The 21982-nt window shown below is 42.5% G+C and overlaps 1 protein-coding gene across 2 annotated transcripts in view; it reads left to right on the top strand.

Annotated features, from left to right (window-relative positions):
- PPP2R2A (protein phosphatase 2 regulatory subunit Balpha) overlaps positions 1–20314 on the top strand; it is a 33802-nt gene extending 13488 nt beyond the window's left edge. For both annotated transcript variants that reach the window (XM_056508744.1, XM_056508743.1), the window contains exons 3-10: positions 12479–12576; positions 15417–15582; positions 16010–16122; positions 16293–16470; positions 17043–17207; positions 17714–17883; positions 18389–18480; positions 19219–20314. In XM_056508744.1, coding sequence (XP_056364719.1) covers positions 12479–12576; positions 15417–15582; positions 16010–16122; positions 16293–16470; positions 17043–17207; positions 17714–17883; positions 18389–18480; positions 19219–19498 — 1262 coding nt within the window. In that variant the 3' untranslated portion in view covers positions 19499–20314. The remainder of the gene's footprint in view (positions 1–12478; positions 12577–15416; positions 15583–16009; positions 16123–16292; positions 16471–17042; positions 17208–17713; positions 17884–18388; positions 18481–19218) is intronic.
- The last annotated feature ends 1668 nt before the right edge of the window (positions 20315–21982 follow it).

Raw genomic sequence — 21982 nt, 5'->3', positions numbered from 1 at the left:
TTTGATATAAAAGCTATTAGATAATGACTCAGCATTAGATTAGGGTTCAGATAAATGCAACTTGAAATTAAAGTTATTTATTCCTTCCATGAACAGACACCCAAAATTTATACTGATTGGGTGTTTGTTATGTGAATTGATATCTGCACAAGGAAATGGGCTCTATTTTCCAGGGCTGTGTAGGTAAACATCCACTTGAATAAGTAATACAGTAATATATAGAATATTCAGTTGTAATTGGTGTAAGCTGCCTTGAGTAATTTGTAGTTCTGAGGAGAAACTTATAAACTTTCTGAGAATTAGAAAAGAGGTGAATAAATACTTTTGTGACCTACTATCTCAGTTTGACCCCATTCCCTCTTGTGTTCTCCAAGCCCTTGTAAACAGTCCCTTTCCATCCTTCTTGGTAGGAAGAGCAGCTTTAACTGCTGCACCCTTTCTGTTGGAAGGCCTAGGTGGTATTTCTGAGCTGGTTCACATTTTTTTTATATGTCATGAACATTCTTTTTCATTCCTGGTAGGCACATTGAGAGCAGCTCTGTAAGAAACTGGAGGTATAAATAAAGCAGCTCTGCACTCCTGCTCCCAAGGGGTGATTAGCCTGGGGTTCCAAACAGATCCATTGCCAGCATATTTATCACAGAGAAGAAATAAAGCTTCAGTAAGACTCACTCAAATACTTTTAATGCATTTTGGGGAATCCTTATACTCTGTATAACTTGTGTTTCGTGTCTTAGGAGAATTATGGAGCATTATGGATAAACCCTGAGGAGCCTTGAGAGGATGAGCTGTGACTTAGCTCTGTGCTAAGGTTTTCCAGGGGGTGGTGGCATGAGATGGATTTTGGGGTCTCCTGAATCTTTTATAGATTCCTAGGATGCACTTCATCTCCAGGTCAGCAAGGATGTTTTCTACAGCTCACAAATGTCAGAAATAGACATTTGATTTCTTTGTTTCAGCATGTAGTTTATTCTGGAAAATCAGGAAACATGAATTTTTGACTTCAGCAGTGGTAAAATTGAGTTGTTGCCCTCTTGGAAATTAGATATGCAGTTTTGCTGCAGCTTTATTAATGATAGGCTGGAAGTTAAAGCTCTGCAGGCAGAAAAGATGTTGGAACAAGTCATGTACCAGAGCATTAAAATGGCAAATGCTGTGTTAGAGGAGAAATAATCAAATCTGTTATTTATAAGTGATTTTTTGTCTCAATTCTCCTCCTATTGCTCAACAAGTCCCAGTTTTGTGAGTGATGGTGACAGAACATTCAGGCACCTGAGGGGATCTCAGATGAAGCAATTGTGGGCATGGAGTTGGTTCCTGCTGTAGTTAATTTTGTTCCCCTATAATTAGATATGTATCATCTGTGTGCAGTTGCACAAAGGACAGAAATGATGAGTAACTCCCAAACTAAATTCTACACAATACAAATAGACCTCAACCATTCTGTCATCTTTGTCTCAGAAATCAGTGCAGGTTTTGGTGGCTGAGAGTATTTCTAAAAGAGCCAGAACTGGTCAATTGTGTGCAGCACTTAGTGTAGTTCTTTGTAATGGTTGAAACAGGAAAGTTCTAAGGCAAGAAGCTCTTGTGTAATTCACCCAAATTATCTCTATGTTACTGTAATAATTAATGTTTTATCTGTGTTCAGAACTGTAGAAGCAGAGTACCCTGACACTGCCAGTCCCTTCCAAACAAACCATGGATTCCATGTTCTTACCTTTCAGCAAATATTTCACTTGGGGATAGAAGAAATTTGCTTTCAGGTAGAGTTTATTGCTGCAGCACCAAAGAACATGTGTGTGCTGGTTTTTTCAGTGCATTTAAGGAAGGTTTGGTTCTATGATTTGTGGGCTGTTAAAAACTTTGTTTGTTCCTGGAATTCTGTGGCTTGATGGAAGTTTGAGGTTCTGGGCTGCTTTGCATCAGGGCAGGGACAGAATTTCTCCAGGTTAAATGTACTTGATGTGATGTGATGGCAGCAGGGACCAGCAAGCCCAGGCCAGGTACCAGGTTGTCACCTGGATTTTTATGATAATGTTTTGAAACAAAGTAAATTAAGAATTATAATGAATTTAGGTTTTTAACACGAATGTTGCTTAGGTAGGATTTTTTTTTTTTAATTTCCCATCAAACTCATCCTTTCTCATGGAATGCTGGGAGTGCATAGCCTCTGACTGTGGTGTTATCCAACCTCTGGAAAACTGCTGTTCCCAGGCTTTTTTTGGTAATCCTAGACTGTGAGTGAAGAGGAGTTCTCACTGTAATTGAAAGAGGATTGATGCAACACTGAGTGTGACACATCCTCAGTGGGAGGCCCACTCTTCTTTTCCTCTTCCCTGCCTGAAAATAGATTTAAGCTTCAGGAGCTGGAAGCTCTCAGCAGCTGAATTTTGTGATGTTAGGAAACTGAGCCCCATGGTTTCCATCAAACAGGTGCCTGGCATTTAAAAATGCTGAAACTCTGGATTTACTCTTGATTACTTTTTGTTTAAGAGCAGAACAATTCTACTTGAAAGGAAAAAAAGCTTGTGGACAGATTGAGCCCTTTAAAAAAAATAATTATTATTCTGTAATATTGGAGTAGCTGTAAAGGAAAGGCTCAAGGAGACCCTGTGACCTTCAAGTGCTCATTCCTGGTCCTGGGTCAATGCTGTAATTCCACAAACTGAGACACTCATCCCTTTTGAGGTGACTTCAGCTGGCACCAGGAGTGGGGCTGGATTTCTGCCACGGCCTCTGCTGTTTATGATATTAATAAACTGGTGTCAAATGTCCTGGGAACGGCTGATGCAGGTTGGAAGACCTTTGTTTCAGCCAACAATAGACCTGGATTAGTCTGAATAGGAAAAGCAAATAGGCACTTCCTGTCATATTTGAGGGAATATTTGAGTTTGGGAAGCATGGGTTATAAGAGATGTGAACGAAATGTTCATCACTTGCTCCTTGGCCCCAGCAAAGTGCTCCCTGTGTGTATCTCTGTTATCTTCCTAAATATGTTTGCAGAGCTAATCATGTAAGGTGGGATCCCCTGTTTGAATATGTTATTTAGGATATTCATTGGGGGAAGAGCTCTACAACTAATGAAGGTTTAAAATGGGGAATTGGCTTAGTTGTTGTTTTCCTAATCACATTTATTCCTCAAATGAAAACTGGAGGCCTCTTGCAAAGAGTAGAAACTCTTAGGATAAAGTGAAATCGTGGAGTGGTGCCTCAGCTCATCTTGAGGTTGAGCTGTGTTTCACAGAGTGCTGGAACTGCTGTCTGTGGTTTCCAGGCAGAGGGTGCCTTTAGAGCCTCCAGGGAATTGTTGTCAGGTATTGAATAATCCCTTATTATGGAGTTTGGAGTATTTTCAGGCTGATGTGGCTCGTGTTGAGTTGAAAAAGGGCTCTGCCTTGAGCTGGTGAGGTCCTCACTTGGCAGCAGTGTTCACATGGAGAGCTGGGACAGCAGCAATCAGACACCCCCCTCAGTTCCAGGATGGGAAGGGCTGTAAGGTAGATCAGATCACCTTGGGTGTTTGTAAAATACACTCTCAGGGGTGGAGGCAGCTCCCAGAGAAATCCTGTTTGTGGTGTTGCATTTGTCACATCAACTGCTGCTGCAGCCATGTTATCCTTTACCTGTTACATATGCAGTGCCTGGGTGTGGGCAGCACAGTCAGCAGGAGCTTTTTGGGGGTTTATTTGTCTGGTCTGTTGTAAATGTATTTATTTTCCTGCTTCTCTGCATGTGATCAGGCTGCTTGTGCCTTCCTCTGTTCTCCCAGCTGGATCATGTCCAGCCCAGGGGCAAGGCAAGTGCTGGGAACTCTGCTTTGCAGCATCTTTGGAACTAAATTCATTCATTGATAACTCTTATTGCTTGGTGGAAGGAGGCAGTTTGCCTCTTGATCTCCTGTGCATGTGTTCGAAGGGTGCTGCAGTCATATTTTTAAAGTTTAAAAATAGAAAGTAATTAATCAGCGTTATGAGGGTTAATGGTTTCTGTCCAGAACCCAAACAGCTCTGCATTTGTTTATAGAGAGAACATTCTTCTGTCTGCTGTTGTTGAGAGTTCAACAGGAGAGGATTTTTCACGGTAGTTTTTGAAACACTAATAAAAACTTTTTTTTGGGATTAAAAGCCCCAAAACTATTCATATCTCTCATCAGATGAAATAATTTCAAGTTTAGGACTGTTTCCTGCAAACAGGGTTCCTAACCCCACAGGGTTTCTTTCTTCTGTGTGTTTGCAGTGAAATTGGTGTGAATGGAGTTACAGAGTGCAGTGGCAGATTGGGTGAGCAGAAATAAAACCTGCAGCCCAGTGCTTACAGTGACCATGGTACAGGCATTGCACAGTGGGTCAGTTTTAAATCAGTTTAAGGAGTAAAAGTTCCTTCCCAAAGCTCATGGTATTATTTTCCAGTGAATGCTTTCTTTTCATGAAATCAGATTTCAGGGAATTGTTTGTCATGTGCAGTGGTGGGAAGCAGGGACACATCAGTGCTTGTGCTGTTTGTCATCTCTGTTTCCCCTGCCACCACAGGTGTCTTGGAGTCCTGCATGCTGGAGACTCCAGCTTCCTACTATAGATGGAGACAGGAAGCCAGTGGTCTGAGCTTTAAACCACTTTTCTTTCTGTTCCAGCAAAGGCAGGTTCTGGCCCTCTTGTAGATGGAGCTGCTGGATGCTGCACACACAAATGCAGTTAATTGGCATTTTGGGTGTGGCCTCAGTGCCTTTGCAAATCCAGCTGTGCTGGCTGCAGATGTGGCTGCTCCTGACTGTGGTTCTTGCTTTCCCCCACAGCAAATTTGCTCATCTGATGCCTTCAGCTCAGTGACCTCTGTTAGTTGAGCAAAATACAAATGGTTGAACAGAAATGACACGTGTTGCCATTGCTCACAGAAGTGTGAGGTGGTGGCAGTGTCTGTTGAAGATGATTGTAGATGTTCCCTGCAGTGATTTCTGCTCCTCCTGAGGTTTGCTGGGTGTGCACAATTCCTTGTTGGTCTCTTGCCTTGGTTCCACAATGGACTGTGGGGAAGAACAATGGTAAATTTGGTGGTGGAAACTTGCCCTGAATGTTGAAGCAGTTGCCCAAGTGAGGCACAGGAGTTGTTTGCCAGACACAAGAATTAAAACACTGTGTACTGCTCCCTTTCCAATCTGGATTGTAATGTTGACCATGGATTGTGCTTTCTATGAATTCTGTTTAAATGAGGATGTTACTTTGATGCCACAGTTAACTTGAGATCACATAAAGATTTCTGATGTATGAGAAGCAGCTGTTCCAGATGAGAGATTAGCAGATGGTGATTCTGATATCTTGTGAAACACTTCATCTGTATTTGTTCCTATCCTTGTAGGATTCTGTGGGAGCTAGTATTAGTTCCTAGAGAACTCCTAACTTGCAGGAGCTTTTGAGTCATTTCTGTGGTAATCCTGTTGTCTGCAGCTCCAGTGCCATCCTCTCCCTCTGGCTTTGCAGGGAGCAGCAGCTTCTGGTGCAAGGGGCAGGTGGATTTGGAGTTGTTCTGCTCTGAGCCCAGTAAAGCTATTTAGGAGCTTTAGAGGCCTTACATAAAACTAATGGCAGCAAGATTAGGGCTGGTGCTGCTGCTGCTGTGGGAGGGGATGGAAGTTTGCTTTTTGTTTTCTAGGAAGCCATGAGGCTTAACAAAAGTTATTTGCATGAATTTAAGAAACCACCAAACTAACATAGTTTTGGACTTGAGCATTAAGTTGCATTATCTCTAGAATATCTAAGTGTTACAAATGCAGCTGGAAGTTCTGAGCCATCCTCATGCACACAAATCCTCTGGAGTCTTGGGAGTACTGGTTCTTTCCCTTGCTTCCAGTTCCTCTTCCCATTAAAAAAAAAATAAAAAAGACTTCATTCCAGCTCCTGCTTCTGAAGGCTGGTGATAACAGAGTGTTCTTGCTGTCATTGCTGCTACATGGGTTTGACAGCACAAAGAGGGATGTGGCACTCTGAGCTTTGCCATGCAGGAGTAGAGCCCTGCTCACCTGAGCCCACAGTGAGCAGGGCAGGCTTGGGGTGTGCTCATGTGACTTCAGAAATAACAGGAAAAGCTTAATCAAACAGCATCAAACTTTTATTTTAGGGAGCTAAATAAAAAGTTAAAAATTAAATGTGTAGTAGTAATAATAATGGGTAAATCATTCTGGCTTTCTAATCCAAAGGTGAATTCATTGTTGAATTAGAACTTCCCTAGTGTGTCTTTTCTCAAAGACTGGCAAAGTTGCAGAAGGAAAGGGAGAAGAAAGGGTGAATAATAGAGAAGAAATGGGAATATAGAGGAGTCCAGGAAATTAGAGTGAAGTTATGGTGCTTTAGGCCTGCTTGACAAGGTTGATATTTGATTATTTTACTTAGGTGAGTAATTTTTGCTGTGAAATTCTGTGTATTCCCTGTTTGGCCGCTGGTATCTTGTGTAGGCCTCACATGGGTAGGGTTATAAATAGGACTCAGAGTCTCAGGCCTGAAGTGCATCTTCCCCAAACTCTGATTACTTTCAGCAGCAGCAGGAAAATCACAATTTCCTCATGGTTGTGTTTTTAATTTTCAGCCTCCCAGGGCTGTTGAAGTGGGTTCACTCACTTGGAGTGAAGGTGCAGGCTGGGGAACACACACTCTGTAAATCCTGCTCTGTGCAGAGCTCCCAGGGTTGCAAACCAGGCTGGTGCCTGTGCTGAGCTCTCTGTCTGTGTGTCTGTCTGTGTGTCTGTCTGCCCCAGCAGCACGAGCAGGAGCTGGCCACCAGACAAACCCCCTCCCTGGGAAGGAGGGCAGCTTTGTGTGCTGCTCAATTCCTGAGCTGCTGCTTGGGAGAGAGCAAGGAACCAGCTGAATCTGGCACAGAGGGAGGATTTTTGCCACAAGGGCAATAACCCCTCTCTGGCTTCTCTATTCCTACCTGCATTTCTTCCTGTCCCCATATTTTAAGGAATTAATATATTTTTAATGCCCTCTTTAGTAGAGAAGGGATCTATTTAAAGGGCTTCTGGAACAAGTCTGGAGCAGTAAATTGAACAGGAGGAATGCCTTCTCCCAGCTGCCTTTGGGTTTGTTGCCTAGTCACTTCAGGGAGCTGGAATGAATGCAGGAATCACTCCTGCAAGTGAATGAAGGAGAGGGAAATGCAGTCAATAGTAAAACTGGTCATGGTAACTTTAGAGCATACAATCCTTGTGCTCCCTTCCCCCTCTCCTCAGCCATAAATTAGGGATGAGGCTGGAATGCAGAGGGTCTTTTCTTTTATGGCATTTTGCTCTCACTCTTTTCCTGGGGTGTGAAGTTTGGTGCCCTGTGTTGGGAGCTCTGTGCACACAGATGTGTGGTCACCCTGCTCTAATCCTGTTTAAAAAGCCTTCCTGTTCAGTTTGGGACTAACACCTCACTGTCTACCTCAAGAGATAAATACACAATACTCAGGACTCTGCATCAATAGTAAATCCAAATCACAAACAGTGGGGTGTTGGTGGGATGACTCAGTGCATTGTGGAGCTGCTTTAAATATTTGAAGCCTTGGAAGAGCTTTTGTTTTTTTTCTCCATTGTCTTTCATTGTTTGTTTTTTATTTTTATTTTTATTTTTTCCCAATGATGAAGTACATAACTGCAAAACAAAACCATTACTGGAAACAAGAAATTCCAATCAAAAGCCACAAATTTGTTATTAGCTGTGACTTTAGCTGGAGTTTCTGGAAGTTGCACCTGTGCAGAGTTTGAAGCAGGGAGGTTTTGCCTGACCCTGGATTGGAAAGGATCCAACAACCCACAAGTGATTTCCAGACACTCAACATCTGCAGCTTCTCCTGGGCCTTGCTGTCTCCAGGAGGAATGGCTCAGTCTGTTCAGCAATTGTGCATCAAATTCAAACATTTCACTGTCCTTATTTCTCATGATGTTTATCCATTCCTCCTCTGCTTCCTCAGTTTGAGGCTGTTTGAGCTTCTGTGGATTTTAGTAGTAATCCTAAAAGTTGGTTTTTGAATGTTTTTCTTTTGAGACAGTTCCTGAAATCTCCTTGAAATGATTGATTGATGTTTAGTCTGATGAAAATAACTTTTCCAGGCTGATAAACTGAGGAAGTGATCTCCACATCAGGGCAGTGAATTCACTTTTCACTCCCCAGGACAGAATTGCCAACCTGTAAATAATCTTCTTTGCTTTATGGATAGGATATTTTTTTGAGTTACTCCTTTGGAAAATTCCAGAAATGGTGTTTTGAATCACTGGGAAGATATTTAAACAATACTTTCTAAATAATTTTAAAATGCTTTTTAAATGCTACAATTTTTTGCTCAGTCCTTGGAAACATCAGGAGATTGCTCCACTTGTGTAAACACTCTGATTTACTTGCTCTCTGCTCAGGCAGCAGATCAACGTGATTCCAAAAATTTGCACAGAAACCTTTTGGGTCTGGTGAAATAAAGACTCTCTTTGTTCTGCCATGATTGACTCACTGCTGCAGAGTAGGTGACATGTTTTGCCTACCAAGCATGTTTTCTGAGCAGAGTTTATATAAAGTTCATGGAACATTAAAATAGATAGCCTCTTCTCTACTAATAAAATCCCCTTTATTCTATTATTGGAAGCAAATTTAATACAGAATTGCTTTTCAGGTTTGTGATGGGCCTTCTGGAATGAAGTCATTGGATTACAGTTTGCTTTTGCTGGTTTATTCCTTTTTTTCTATAGACATTTGAACAGTGGTGAAACTTCATCACAATCCTTTTTTAAAATTTCAGAAAACTATGACAGTGCACATGCTCTGCATTCAGTGCAACATGTGGAAGGCCCCCAAAGGGTGAAAGTGTTTTTAAGTATTTGTCACTGAGTTTTTCTTGTTCCAAACACTGTTTTTAACAGGGAAAAAGTATTTGAGATCTCTTGGATTCCTTTATTCTTTTGTGATTTGAACTGCTTCTCTTTCCTGTACACTGACCCAGTGGCCTCAGAGCCTTACCTGAAGCTTTGAGATGAGTTTTATCCTTTTCCTGTTAAAGCCAAACACCTTGTTTTGATTTTTTTTTTTTGGCTCCTCAGATTCCTATCTCCATGTCTACCATGGAAGAATTTAGTCCTGCTTGAATCCTGTCAAGTCTCCAGATTTTGATTTTTGTTGGAGCACTTGAAAAGTGAGGATATCTCATTGAAGCTAAATAAATTTAAAGCAGCTTGTGAAAAAGATGATGATGTGCAGAAGGGAAGGAAAGCTTGGCCAGGTTGTAGGTGCTGGATCTGGGAGAGCTGTAGGGAGGCTCTGGGGAATCAGACTCTGCCCTGTCTCCATGTGCTGATGGGTCAGGCACCAGAAATTCTCTTCAGTTTGAGATTTTTGTGATCAGTGCCTTGGTTTGGTTATAGAGTTTTCTCTCTCTGTGGTGGGGATACAGCTGTGCAGCAGCTCTGTGTTTCCATAATGTTTTGCTCCACCTTTGAGAAAACATTTTCATTCATGAATGGATTTCAGGTGTAGGTGATTCCCACCCCACCACCCCTTTGCTTTCAGATCACTAAAACTCATTATTTAAAAGCATTTAGCTGTCTCAGAAGTGTTTCTACAACAATAAGTGTCTGTGAAGGGATATTGGATGGAACTAAATGTATAGATCTGTGCAGAGAAATACTTGTCAATGATGTAATAACCTCTGAATTCTTGGTCCCAAGTTCTGCAAGAATGAGAAAACCTGGTTCTGGTATTGCAGGTGCCCTGCAGGGGTGCAGGTGTCCCTTGATTTGTGTCTTTGTCACAATCATCTCTTCATCTCTTGTGATTGATGCTGCCCTGGAGTGTGTGAAGCCCTCAGCACTGGCAGTGCCATCTGCACTTGGTGTCAGAGATGTGCTGAGAGGCTGGGGGAGCAGAGGACAGCTCTGACCTCCAGGGCACGGTGTGACAGCAGCTCATGGCCTGGGGGGGTTGGGTGTCAGGTGAGGGGGCACTGAAATGCATCCTGCACATCTGCCTCTCCCTCAAACATCCCTCCAGGTGCTCCTGGCACTAGGAAGGGTTAAATTCCCAGCAGGAGCAGCTCTGTGTTTGAGGCTCCAGCAAGGCTGGGGGGCTCTGCTGTGCTGCTAAAGGGCTGAAAGCATCAGGGACTTACAATTAGCCCTGGAAAAGGAAGGATGGGGTGGGTACATGGTTTTGGCAATGAGGTGTTAACAAGGTGAGAGTCCCCAGGTGAATGCAGGCACTGGGGGAATGAAAAGCTCCCACTGTCATTTCTCCAGCACCTTTAGATCAGCAGTGCCCTGATGTCTGAGGTGTGGGGATGTGGAATTCCAAACAGGGTGTTCCTGGGCTTGCATGTACAGCTGCTTGTTTGCTCTCTAGCACAGATTTCTTTGTGAGATCTGTATCTTGGTTTGGGATTACTTAAGCAGAAATCACATTTATCTGTCACATTTTATCACATTTTTTTGCCCTTGGAGAGGGCACAGTCCAAGATCACACTGTGGAAGGCACATTGGGTTTATTGATGTATCTTGAGTTTTAAAACTAATTAATAGGTTTCCATTGTGATGGCTGCTGAGGAATGTATTTGGTTTTAAATTAGAACTGATCCAAGAACTTGGAATGATCTGCAGGATGTCAGTCAGGCACAGGAGATTTCAGTGCCTTGTCAGCCCTGCCTGAGCCTGCTGCTCTCCTTGGAGGTGTGGGATGGGGGATGAGACTTTGTTTGTGCACCTGAGTCTGTGATAAAACAGATTTATCAGCTTGGAGAGCTTGGATTCTCCTGAAAACTAAAGTAAATGCAAAAAGCAAGAATGTCTGGGATCTACAGAAAAGTGCTTGTCTTTGAGATTGGCATTATTAGTAAGTACAATATATAGGAAAATAGATATTTTTATCCTTAATTAAAGGTTTTTCTGGCTGCTGTTGTTACCTGGTCTAAACTTTCCAGTGACTTACACCAAATAAGACTTTGATTAATTTATCCATCTGCTCTTAGATGGATATATGAGACTTCTAAGGCAGTTTTTTCTTTGCTCTTCTCTTTCCACATGGACACATTGGATCTGCTGATCATTTACTCTGTTATCAGCTGCAAGACTGTCAGAACTTGTAGTGTTACTACTGTGAAAAACACAGACTTAAATATTCTGTGTACTTCTCACTGCTGAGAGATGTCAGTGTGTTTTTCTCCAGTTAACTGATAACTTTTTAAGGTCTTTTCCTATTGCATTGTGTGGAACAGTCAAAATTGGACTGTTTGGTTTGCACCTCCCTCTTTCTGCCCATTGATGAATTATTTGTTATCTCTGTGCCCTGTTCACCTGCACAGGCACCATGAAATTCCTTATCTGCAGCTCAGTGTTTGCATCTTATGCCTTACAGGTGTGAGATAAATCACTTGGTCACACAGAGAAGAATGATTGGCTGAAGTAACTGCTGCCTTCTGGGGGGAAAATGATGAACTGATGATGGAGTTAAAGGGTTTCTGTGTGTGATCTGGATCCTGGTTCAGTGAGGCCCAGGCTGAGCTGTGTTTCTGTCCTTAGCTCTGTTTGGAGCCATCCCAGCCACTCTGAGCAGTGCCAGGGAGGTTGCTGGGGGGATTTCTGCTTTGTGCTGTAGAATACAAAACTCTGTTTGGCTCTCACTCAAGCAGGTATTGATCATTTTTAGCTCTAAAATGTTGTGGATGCAATGGAGGAATAAAAAACCATCCCATAGAAAATACTGTTTATCTCCAGCTGACTGCCTGGAAGTGAAACAGCCTCGAGACTTGTGGATGTAAAACTCTAAAGGAGTTTCTCCTGCAGAAAATCAGATTTATAGAACTGTGTTGCAGTTTGGTGTTTCAAAAATAGTTTGGATTCTGATTCAAGGACCATTCCAATCCATTTGTACCTTTGGAAATGTGCAGGCTTGAGTTTAAGTTGTGATTTGTCCTTTGTGATGTAGAAACAGCTCAGTTTGATAGTAGGTAGTAGGGATTACTTGTTCTTGTATATTCACTAGTTAATTTTAGCACTCCCTATAAAAACACTTGTGATAATGTAAACTTTCTTCATCCAGAAGAGATACTCAGGTTTTTTGGAGACTGAGGTTTTTTTTCTGATTTTCTGCAGCTGTTTATTCCTTGCATTCCTTAGACAGTGATGACTGAACTTTTCTCCCCTGATACCTTTTGCCTTTAAATTATCAAATGGGTAAAAGAGAGGTGCTTTGAGTAGAAAAATCATTTCTAAGATGATATTAATCCTTTAAGAACAGAGTAATGCACAACACTGAGCTTGTAGCTCTGCCATGGTGATCTGTAAATGTTTCTCAAATGTACAGCTTAAAAAATTACTGTTATTTTTTGGAAGAAACTTCTACTTGCACTTTATAGCTGTCCTTTCACTAAAGTATGATTTTTTAAAGGTTTGTTTTTATTTTTAATCCTGGCTTTCTTGGCCATTTGGTATTTAAAGGAATGATTAATCAGTGGGTTTGTTTCTGTTCTGCAGCGGATATAATTTCTACAGTAGAGTTTAACCATTCTGGAGAGTTGTTAGCAACAGGAGACAAGGGAGGCAGAGTTGTCATTTTTCAACAGGAGCAGGAGGTGAGTGCTGTCTAATTACACTGTATTTCATGTTTTTTCTATTCCTTTTTAAAGACAAGGAGCATGTTGTTATAAACCCTTTACACAAAGTGCATGCCTGCGTGATAAGTGATTACAGTACTGAAATTTAATGAGAACTTTGTGACACTGATAGAAATTGTTTTAAACGTTCTTTGGCTGTGGTCTAAACAATGTTGGAAGTGAAAACCAAAAGGGGGTAGGACCCCAAAGAGCCTTGAGGAGCTGCAGTTGGTTCTTTGACAATGACTCTTGTGAGGATGATTTCAGATTTCACTGGAGCTGGGATATTAAAAGTTGCCCTTAAGCAAGTGTGTGGCTGTGACCTCAGATGTCCTTTTCACTCTAGTATCAGTCAGGTAAAACCACAGAATCCTCACAGCAGAGATACCTTCTCTCCTTTTATCTTTGTTTTTTGGTCTTTAGGCTCTACCCCCATGGCAGTGAGCAGCTGAGCTGCAGATGTTTTTCACTGAGGCTGTGGTTAGAATGGATTTCAGGGAGATGTCACTGCTAGTTTTCATTTAATCTTCCTTCAGTTTCCATTTGGGAAGTCCCAAAGCTGCAGAATTGCTGTTCCCAGAGCAGGGCTGGGCTGTGGCAGGGCCCTGTCCCTGTGCCAGCAGCTCCCCTCGGTCAGTGGGGACATCTAGTGGGGCTGCCTGGCACCAGCTCTTCTGCTAACTTGTGGCTTTTTATTTTCTTATTATTCCTTTATTACTTTGGATTCTTGAGTTGTAGCTTGATGCTTTTAAGGATCCTCTTGTGTAGCTTAAAGTTGCAGCAGTTCCTTGCCTGCTGTCAGGTGAGCTGTGTTTAAATGTCCTTGGTTTTTGGAGCATAATCCAGGGTCACTCTGTAGGAGCTGGGGTCTAGGGGCAGGAAGAACCACCTGGGTTCTCAGAAAAAATTCCACAGAATTTTTTTTGGCATTTTTTGGCTTCTCTGTGTTTAGGGAATGATTTGTGTTTAAGGACTTAATTCCCAGATGCACTGATAGTTGATTGTTCCAACAACCAACTTCCCAGGTTTTATATGTGAAAATGTATAAAATAAAAAATTAAAAAATGTATAAATAGAAGTGCTTTGTTTGGAATTCTGTGCCCCCTTGTACCACACTGCCCTGGAGAGCTTTGCCTGCAGGAAGAGAAAACACTGGAGCAGGGGCTGTGTGAGGAGCTGAGCAAACCTGTGTGACTTCACCCCCTGCCAGGGTGCTGCCTCCTCTGGGCTGGAATGTGGCAGCCAGTGACATCAGCTCAGTGCCAGGCAGGAAGTGAATACTCACTGGATACTCAGTAAATACTCACTGGATACTCACTGGATACTGCATCTCCCAGAAACTGAGCAGGAATCTCTGTGGGCACAAAGCAATTACCTAAATTAAAATTTAATATCGTGCACTTGGGCCAACACCTCTCCTTGTTTGGGATTTTTTTTTTTCCCTTTGAGCACTTTGAGAGTTTAAATTTAGATTTTTATCCCAAGGATGGATTTTCCATATTACTGGGTTTGTGTGTTTTTCTGGTCCTGTGAAGTTTTACTAGAATACACACATAGAATATTTAAACCTCAGTTGTTATGGCAAGTCTGGAATTGAAGGAAAGTTTCCTGGATTTCCTACAGCACAATAAATTTCCTTTCCAGCCTGTTCCTGAGCCAGCTTCACTTGTTAGTTCTGACTGAGCCTTAGAACAAAGTCCCTTCCATTCCCCAGGGTGGGAAAAGCAGTGTAAGGGACAGGTGTGATACAGAATTCTGTGATTTCTAAACATTTTGCCCCTTTATCCCTCCCTGCCCTGAGCTGATTTTAAAGTCTAAGAATTCCTGCCAGCTCTCAGGGCATGAAGCACAAGAAAATCATGCAAGGAATGTGACAAATGTGGGCCAGCAAGGGTTGGATCAGATGTTTTGGTGAGGTGCTGAGGATGAAATGAGCCCATGGACATGAGACACTGGAGCAGGAAGGAGCAAAGTCCCAGCCAGGAACTATCACAGCAAAGGCATCTGATGGTGCAATCCTGCAGTGGGTGGGACAGGAATAAATCACAAAATCCACCTTGAAACCACTTCAGGTAAACATGGATCTTTTCTGCAACCAGTGGATGAAATTCAAAGCTCAATCCATGCAGTGCAATATTTTGTTGCCTAAGCCACAGCTCTTGGGAAGAGGAATTGTGCATTTTTTCAGTTTTGCAGACATTTCCACCTGGACAGGGGACTGCAGGCTTACTCTAATGCCAGAGCTGTGCTCAGCAGAGGTGATGAGCTTTTTGCCCTTCTAGAATGAGGGAGAAAAAGCTGCTTAAGCAGTTCAAAGGCTCTCAGAGGACTTGGGGATTAGAAACCAGAATAGTGGAGCTTCTGGTACAAATTTATAGGTGCCATGTGGGATTTCCATAGTGTGCCTGGAAAGCTGAATGTACTCACAGAGTAGATTTACCATTTGTGTGTCTGTGCTGCAGGGGAAGGAATCTTCCCTTTAAACAGCTAAGGTGGAAAAATTAAAGAAATTGTGGGTTTTTGTTTTTTAAAAATAAAATACTTAGGCAAAGTACTAGTTTGTTCAGCTGCTCAGCATAAATGTGAAGAGTTGTTGTAGATGTTATTCACATTCTGAGGAGAGTTTCTGGAAACTTAAGCTGCTGCATAAACTGTCTGTTCTCTGATTTTTTTTTTAGCCAAAATAGTAGAAACTTGAATGAATTTCTTGCAGCAGAGATAATGCTCATGTCACTTGGTTGACAGGCTCATGAAAATCAGGCAGGTTTTACCCCAGTGTACATTGTATACATGTCTTGATCATTTAATTCTCTTTGCAGAACAAAACCCAGTCTCACAGTAGAGGAGAATACAATGTTTACAGTACCTTTCAAAGCCATGAACCAGAGTTTGACTACTTGAAAAGTTTAGAAATTGAAGAGAAGATCAACAAAATTAGGTGGTTACCCCAGAAAAATGCTGCTCAGTTTTTATTGTCTACAAATGGTAAGTTTATTTTGCACCAGAAGATGTTTTTATGTAGGTTTGCTATTAGGATTTGGTCTAATCCTCTCCAAAAGTTTGGAATCAAGCAGGGTTTAACTGCAGGAATCTGAGGGTGTGATGTCCCCAGCACAGGGTGGTTTATTTGGGGTTTAATTGCTTTATAACCCAGAGACCTTCATGTGTATGAGTCCCTTAATTCATCATTCATAGCAATTCCTGTCCTAACAAACTTGCTCTAACTCTTATAAAAAGAACAAACTGTGGAGGAGGTTTTTTTAATGCTTTTGATCTTGTCTTGTTTTCCCCAAGCAGCATTTTTGTCTTTTCTTGGTGCACGTGGGCGGCCTTGTCTTGTGTGAAGGCATCAGCAGGGATGACTGGTGTCTCTCCACAGGTCTCATTTTAAACTGTGGCTGTTTCCTTGCAGATAAAACAATAAAGTTATGGAAAATCAGTGAAAGGGACAAAAGACCTGAGGGTTATAACTTAAAGGAGGAGGATGGACGGTATAGGGATCCTACTACAGTGACAACACTACGGGTGAGTGAGCGAGCCCCAGTCAGCCAGTTCCAGCCCATGGCTCTGGGAGCTGCTCCATCACACCTTTAACTTCATCTTTCCTGGCTTTCCTGCCTTCTGAGGTCTTTGATGCAGCTCTGCCTGCTGGTGTCTGTGCTGGCTTTGGGTCTCACTCCTGCTCTCTGTTGCAGGTGCCAGTGTTCAGGCCTATGGACCTCATGGTGGAAGCCAGCCCAAGAAGGATATTTGCCAATGCCCACACATATCACATCAATTCCATCTCCATCAATAGTGACTATGAAACCTACCTGTCTGCAGATGACCTGAGGATCAACCTGTGGCACCTAGAAATCACAGACAGAAGTTTCAGTATCCTTTTCCCATTGTTCTGTGGGGTGGGAACAGGAAAACTGCTGGATTTTGTTTCCTTTCATGAGGAGTGTGTAGTACATATACAGAGAATTAATCTCATTAATCATGGCTATTTCCTCCTAGTAGTTGTAAGGGTTTTTACTTGTGGAGAAGGAATGGTTTGGTTTGGGAGGGACATTAAAGCTCATTCCAGGTGGGCAGGACACCTTCCACCATCCCAGCTTGCTCCAAGCCACTTCCAGGGATGGAGCAACCCCACCTGTGTCAAGTTCCCAATACAAAATAGCATTTTATAATGTAGCAGTATAATTAGAATTTAAGCAAAATAAACTTCTATATGAAAAACTTGGGAGATAATTTGTGGCATAGAATTAATTACTGCTGGAGTGGAGCAAAACTGAAGCAGGTTTTTGCAGCTATAAGAATTATCTTGAAACTGGTACAGAATGTGATGTTAGCACCTTGCTTTGTAGAGAAGTTGGGCTTTGATTTGGGTTGTGCCTAAAACTGAGAAACACCTTGGGAAAAACCCATTTCACTGGAGGCAGTTCCTTACCAAGCTGCTGCAGACATTGTAGATATCAAGCCTGCCAACATGGAGGAGCTGACAGAGGTGATCACAGCTGCAGAGTTCCACCCCAACAGCTGCAGCACCTTTGTCTACAGCAGCAGCAAAGGCACCATCCGCCTGTGTGACATGAGAGCCTCAGCCCTGTGTGACAGACACTCAAAGTGTGAGTGCTGCTCTTGCCTCCCTCCCTGTCTCAGAGCACATCTGCTGTTGGATTATATCAAACCCTGACTTGTCTCTGTGGGTTTGTGTAGGATTCATGAAGCCTAAAGCCTAAATAACTCTTAAAATTACATGTATGTTTTTCTGGAGTAAAAACAGGGAATAAAATGAGTAGCAGCTTCTGTTCAGACACCAGGAATGGCTTTTTGCATTTCAGGTGGTTAAAGGCCATTTGGTCTGTGCTTGATGCTGGAAATCCTGCATGTGTGAATCAAGACTTCCCATATTAGCAAATAAATCATTCATTAAGAAGCTGACCTTGGCTTGCTACAGCAATAACAGAGTATGGCAACTGTATTACAATTGTTTCTCCTTGGAAGTTATTTTATGGAACACAGAGTAACACAGGGTAGAAAGATTTCTGAGACAATGTTAAAGTTATTCAGGTGTATCTTGTGTCAGACACACAAACTTTCCTCCTGAAATGCCTGTTTCCTTTTCCTGCAGTGTTTGAAGAACCAGAAGATCCTAGCAACAGATCATTTTTCTCTGAAATCATCTCTTCCATATCTGATGTCAAATTTAGCCATAGTGGTCGATATATGATGACTAGAGATTATCTGTCAGTGAAGATCTGGGATTTAAATATGGAAAATAGACCTGTGGAAACATACCAGGTACTGGGTGGAAATCATGTGGGTTGGAAATTAAAAAACCTGGACAGAGGCTGAGTCTCACTGATGGTCTTGATGTGGCAGTTACAGTTTTTACAGTGTAGGTTCAGCCAGAGCATCCCTGAGGTTTGGGGATTCCACATTCCTGCTGGAAGATCTTGGGATTTGTAGGGTGGTGGCAGAGCCCAAACCCCTGTTTGGGGCTGAAAAGCCTCCCTGTTACCCAGGGGGAATTTGGGAGGTGGAGAGGTGATCTCCAGCTGTGAGACCCATGACAAGTCTTTATCTTTAAGTTCTGTTATTTCCTGAAGAAAACAGGAGGTGAAACATTTCCTTTTCATGAAATGCTTTTAGCTGCCTCTGAAAATTGCAGTTTTCTTTATAAAAGAAAAAGCTCTTGTGAGCAGTGTCAGCTCCTTGCTTTGGAACAGTAGGGCAGGCTGTTTTACCTGTTTTACAGGTGTGTGAGTCTGAAGCTCACTCAGTTTCTCTGATCCCTCTCTTGCAGGTGCATGAATACCTCAGAAGTAAACTCTGCTCCCTGTATGAGAACGATTGCATTTTTGACAAGTTTGAATGCTGTTGGAATGGATCAGACAGGCAAGTGCAGTTCTCACCCTATGGCTTCAGATCTTTCCAAGTTACTCTTAAAATGGGCAGTGGGCTGCAAAAACCTGCTTTTGGACAATGTTGTAGTGCTTCAGTGGGCTTTGCCATCTGCATTATTAACTCTGTAAGAACCTGCACCACACCTCTAGAGGAACCCTGGAAAACCTTCCAGGAATGTTCCTTTTTACAGGGATTTGCCATGGTAGTGACCTGCCCATAGCACCACTTAGGACAGCTCTTGCTTCTGTGCTAATTATGTCAGTAACTGCTGATTTGCTGCATTTAAAGCAGCTCACTGGGTCCCTGTCAGTAGCCAAACATGGTGCTTTTGGGTTTTTTTTCTAATTTGGCATCTGTGTGTTCAAGTATTTTTGAGGCAAAGGGAGGACAGGGAAACTTGCAAGTGTATTTTTCTTACTGAGCAGCTGATGCAGAATCAGGAGCTGTGAGGGGTTTTCACAAACTGAATGTGCTGCTCAGTACCTAAATCCACACAACTTGTGAATCACAGGGCTGAAAATCTGATGTGTTTGGGGTTTGGTGGGGCTCTCCCATGATGACATTCAAGGTGCTTGGATAACACAATAGCTCAGAGGGCCAGGGAAGGCCAATAAAACAAGGCAGTAGCTGCTTCCCTTTAGCTGAACAGGTGTGATCCAAGCCGCTCTTCCACCTTTCTGAAAGGAGAAACCATCCCCACCTGACCTCTTCCTTCTTCCCCCTGTGCAGCATTGTCATGACAGGATCCTACAACAACTTCTTCAGGATGTTTGACCGGGGCAGCAAGCGGGACGTGACGCTGGAGGCGTCGCGGGAGAACAACAAGCCGCGCACGGTGCTGAAGCCGCGCAAGGTCTGCGCCAGCGGCAAGAGGAAGAAGGACGAGATCAGCGTCGACAGCTTGGACTTCAACAAGAAGATCCTGCACACGGCCTGGCACCCCAAGGAGAACATCATCGCTGTAGCCACCACAAACAACTTGTATATATTTCAAGACAAGATGAATTAGGGTTGGCATTCCTAACTGAAGAGTCACTTCCTGCATAGTTGAAATAGTTGAATCTAGCATTTGTACCTGTAAGGAAAGCAAGTGAGAGGTCCATTATGGCACCCCTTTCCAGTGTTTAAAATGTGCCATATGACAACACACTTTTATAGCTCCATGGAGAAGGCTCTGTGGCTCTGTTGTCTCCATGCCTGCTAGCCATTTAGGTGAGGGTAGGGCACTTTTTAATTTAAATGACTACTTGCACCATCTTGCCTAATGGACTAGACTGGACTGTCTCAACATCGGTTTACTCCACTTTTTATGCCTTCCATTGTGATGACGTCAGACACAGGGAAAGCCTTCAATCATGCTATGGGATTTAATTGTGTAACCTCATTACTGTATCATTCGTGGCCCCCTTTTTTTATTAAATACAGCTCATTCTTGCTGTGGCTTGTAGCATTCCTCCTCCTTCTGGCCTCCTGGACTCCCCCTTCCCCCTCGTCCCCCTCCACCTCGCCTCGGTGGTGGTGTATGGAAAAAAAATAAACAAAATAAAGCACATAAAATGGGTCCTTTTGGGGTCAGTGGTAAAGGGGGTCTGTGTTGCAACAAATGTTTTAATAAACAGTTGACTGTAATCACTCCTTGCCATGTCTGGCACCAAAAACAAAAAAAAGAAAATAAGGAAAAAAACAAACAAACTACTGAATAAAAGTGACAAAGAATGGAGAATCTGTTTTCTTTTTTTTTTTTTAATCTACCTCTTTATACAAATACTCTGTGTTTTATCTTAGATGCATGAAAATAAAATGATGGTTTTTGTAATGATTTTAACCAGTATTAATTATTTTTCATGGGAATGAAGAGAGGGAGGGATTTCACAGGTACCTGCATTCACTCCTGAGTGACCTGAGCACCAGCTCGTGTGTGACCACTTCCAGCTCTGCTGTCAGCTTTTGATCTGAGCTGTCACTCCCTGTGTCCTTGAATGCTTCTCTTTTTAACCTGTTGCTTTAATCAGAAAGGGAATAGAATCTTCAGGTTTTAAATTCCATTTCATGGGACTGATGTCTTACTGTTGAGTTTTGTCCTGGTTTCTTCAATGCCTTGTTTTAGGATAAAATACCTTTAATGCCTTGTTTAGAGCACCAAGTCCCCTGTGGCTTTTTGAGAAGTTGTCTGAGCTCTTGTGTGGTGTTCTGTAGTGCCAGCACCATGGTTCCATAGCTAATGACTGCACTGCATTCTGCTGCTCTTTTCTGTATTTATTGCTAACTGGAAATGTAGTTTTAACCATGCAAGTGTTTTCTTCTGGCTTTTGGCTTTGCAGAGTTCCTGCACTTACAGAAATGTTCAGTGGTGCAAGGAGCCAAACATGTGGAGTACAGAAGCTGCATGAATTAAGTGTTCATAGTGATGTGAGAGGTTTCAACTCTTCAGCACATAAGGCTTATCCAAAGATGAACTAGATATTGATGCTTTATACGGCTCATGAGTTTTTACTTCCAGATATTTTTGCTAAATGTGCTTTTAGGTTTTGCTCTTCCTTCATGGAAATGTTCAGTGAAGTTTGAATTCATGGTGAATTTACCTTGACTGGGAGAATTTTTACTTTTGAGTTACCTGTATTATTTCTGTGGCTTAGAGGTAGTTATTAAAATGACATTATGATTTGATCAACTGAGATACTGTTTCTGCTGTAAAATTTTGGCTGGGTTAGAGGTTGTTAACAAGACTACTATTGCAATCACTCTTCAGTTTTTTTAAGTCCCTGTGCAGTGGTTTGAAAATGTAAAAATTCTAATATTTATTAATCCAGTTCTCTTAAATACAGTATTTGTCTTGTACCATGCATGCCTGACCATGAGCCTTTGTAAGGATTTAACCTTTTTTTTTTTTTCACCTGTTAGCCTTGTAAAACAAATGAACTGCCCCAGAGACAGCAGCTGTTTTCCAGTGGGTGAATAAATGAGTGGGCCCTACTCCTGGTTAGCAGCATGTGACTAATCTTACTCCAGCAACCAGACTTTCCAACAATTCAAGAAACAACTCGTTGAGTAACTTTAATCACATGTACAGCTGTTTGCAGGGCCAAGGTTTATTCTTTACCATGAGGGCACGGAGGTGATGAGATGCTTTGGCTGTGGAGCTGGTAAAACCCAGTTTTGTGAAGGTGTAGGTTTAATGCTGGGGTGGGAGGATGGGATGAGGGCATTGAGGCTGCTGTCCTGTGCCACCCAGAGCCCCAGGGATGCACTGAAGGTGTGAGCACAGTCAGGGGTGCAGTCACCTAGAGCAATACTCCAGTTCAGCTTCCTCTTGGAGCACAGCTGGGCCTGCTGGGATGGGTGAAAGCTTGCCTTGGGAAAGGCTTGGGGTTTGCTGGTAATGCTGATCCTTGAGATGTCATCTGAGGTTTAACTTGTCCTCACCAAACCCAGCTCCTGCCTGTGCTGTCACACTATCCATTAGAGAATTCTCTAAGCACACTGTCCACTGATA

Source organism: Oenanthe melanoleuca, chromosome 22, assembly GCF_029582105.1.
Source record: "Oenanthe melanoleuca isolate GR-GAL-2019-014 chromosome 22, OMel1.0, whole genome shotgun sequence".
NCBI lineage: Eukaryota > Metazoa > Chordata > Aves > Passeriformes > Muscicapidae > Oenanthe > Oenanthe melanoleuca.
This window is presented reverse-complemented; position numbering and strand designations above follow the sequence as displayed.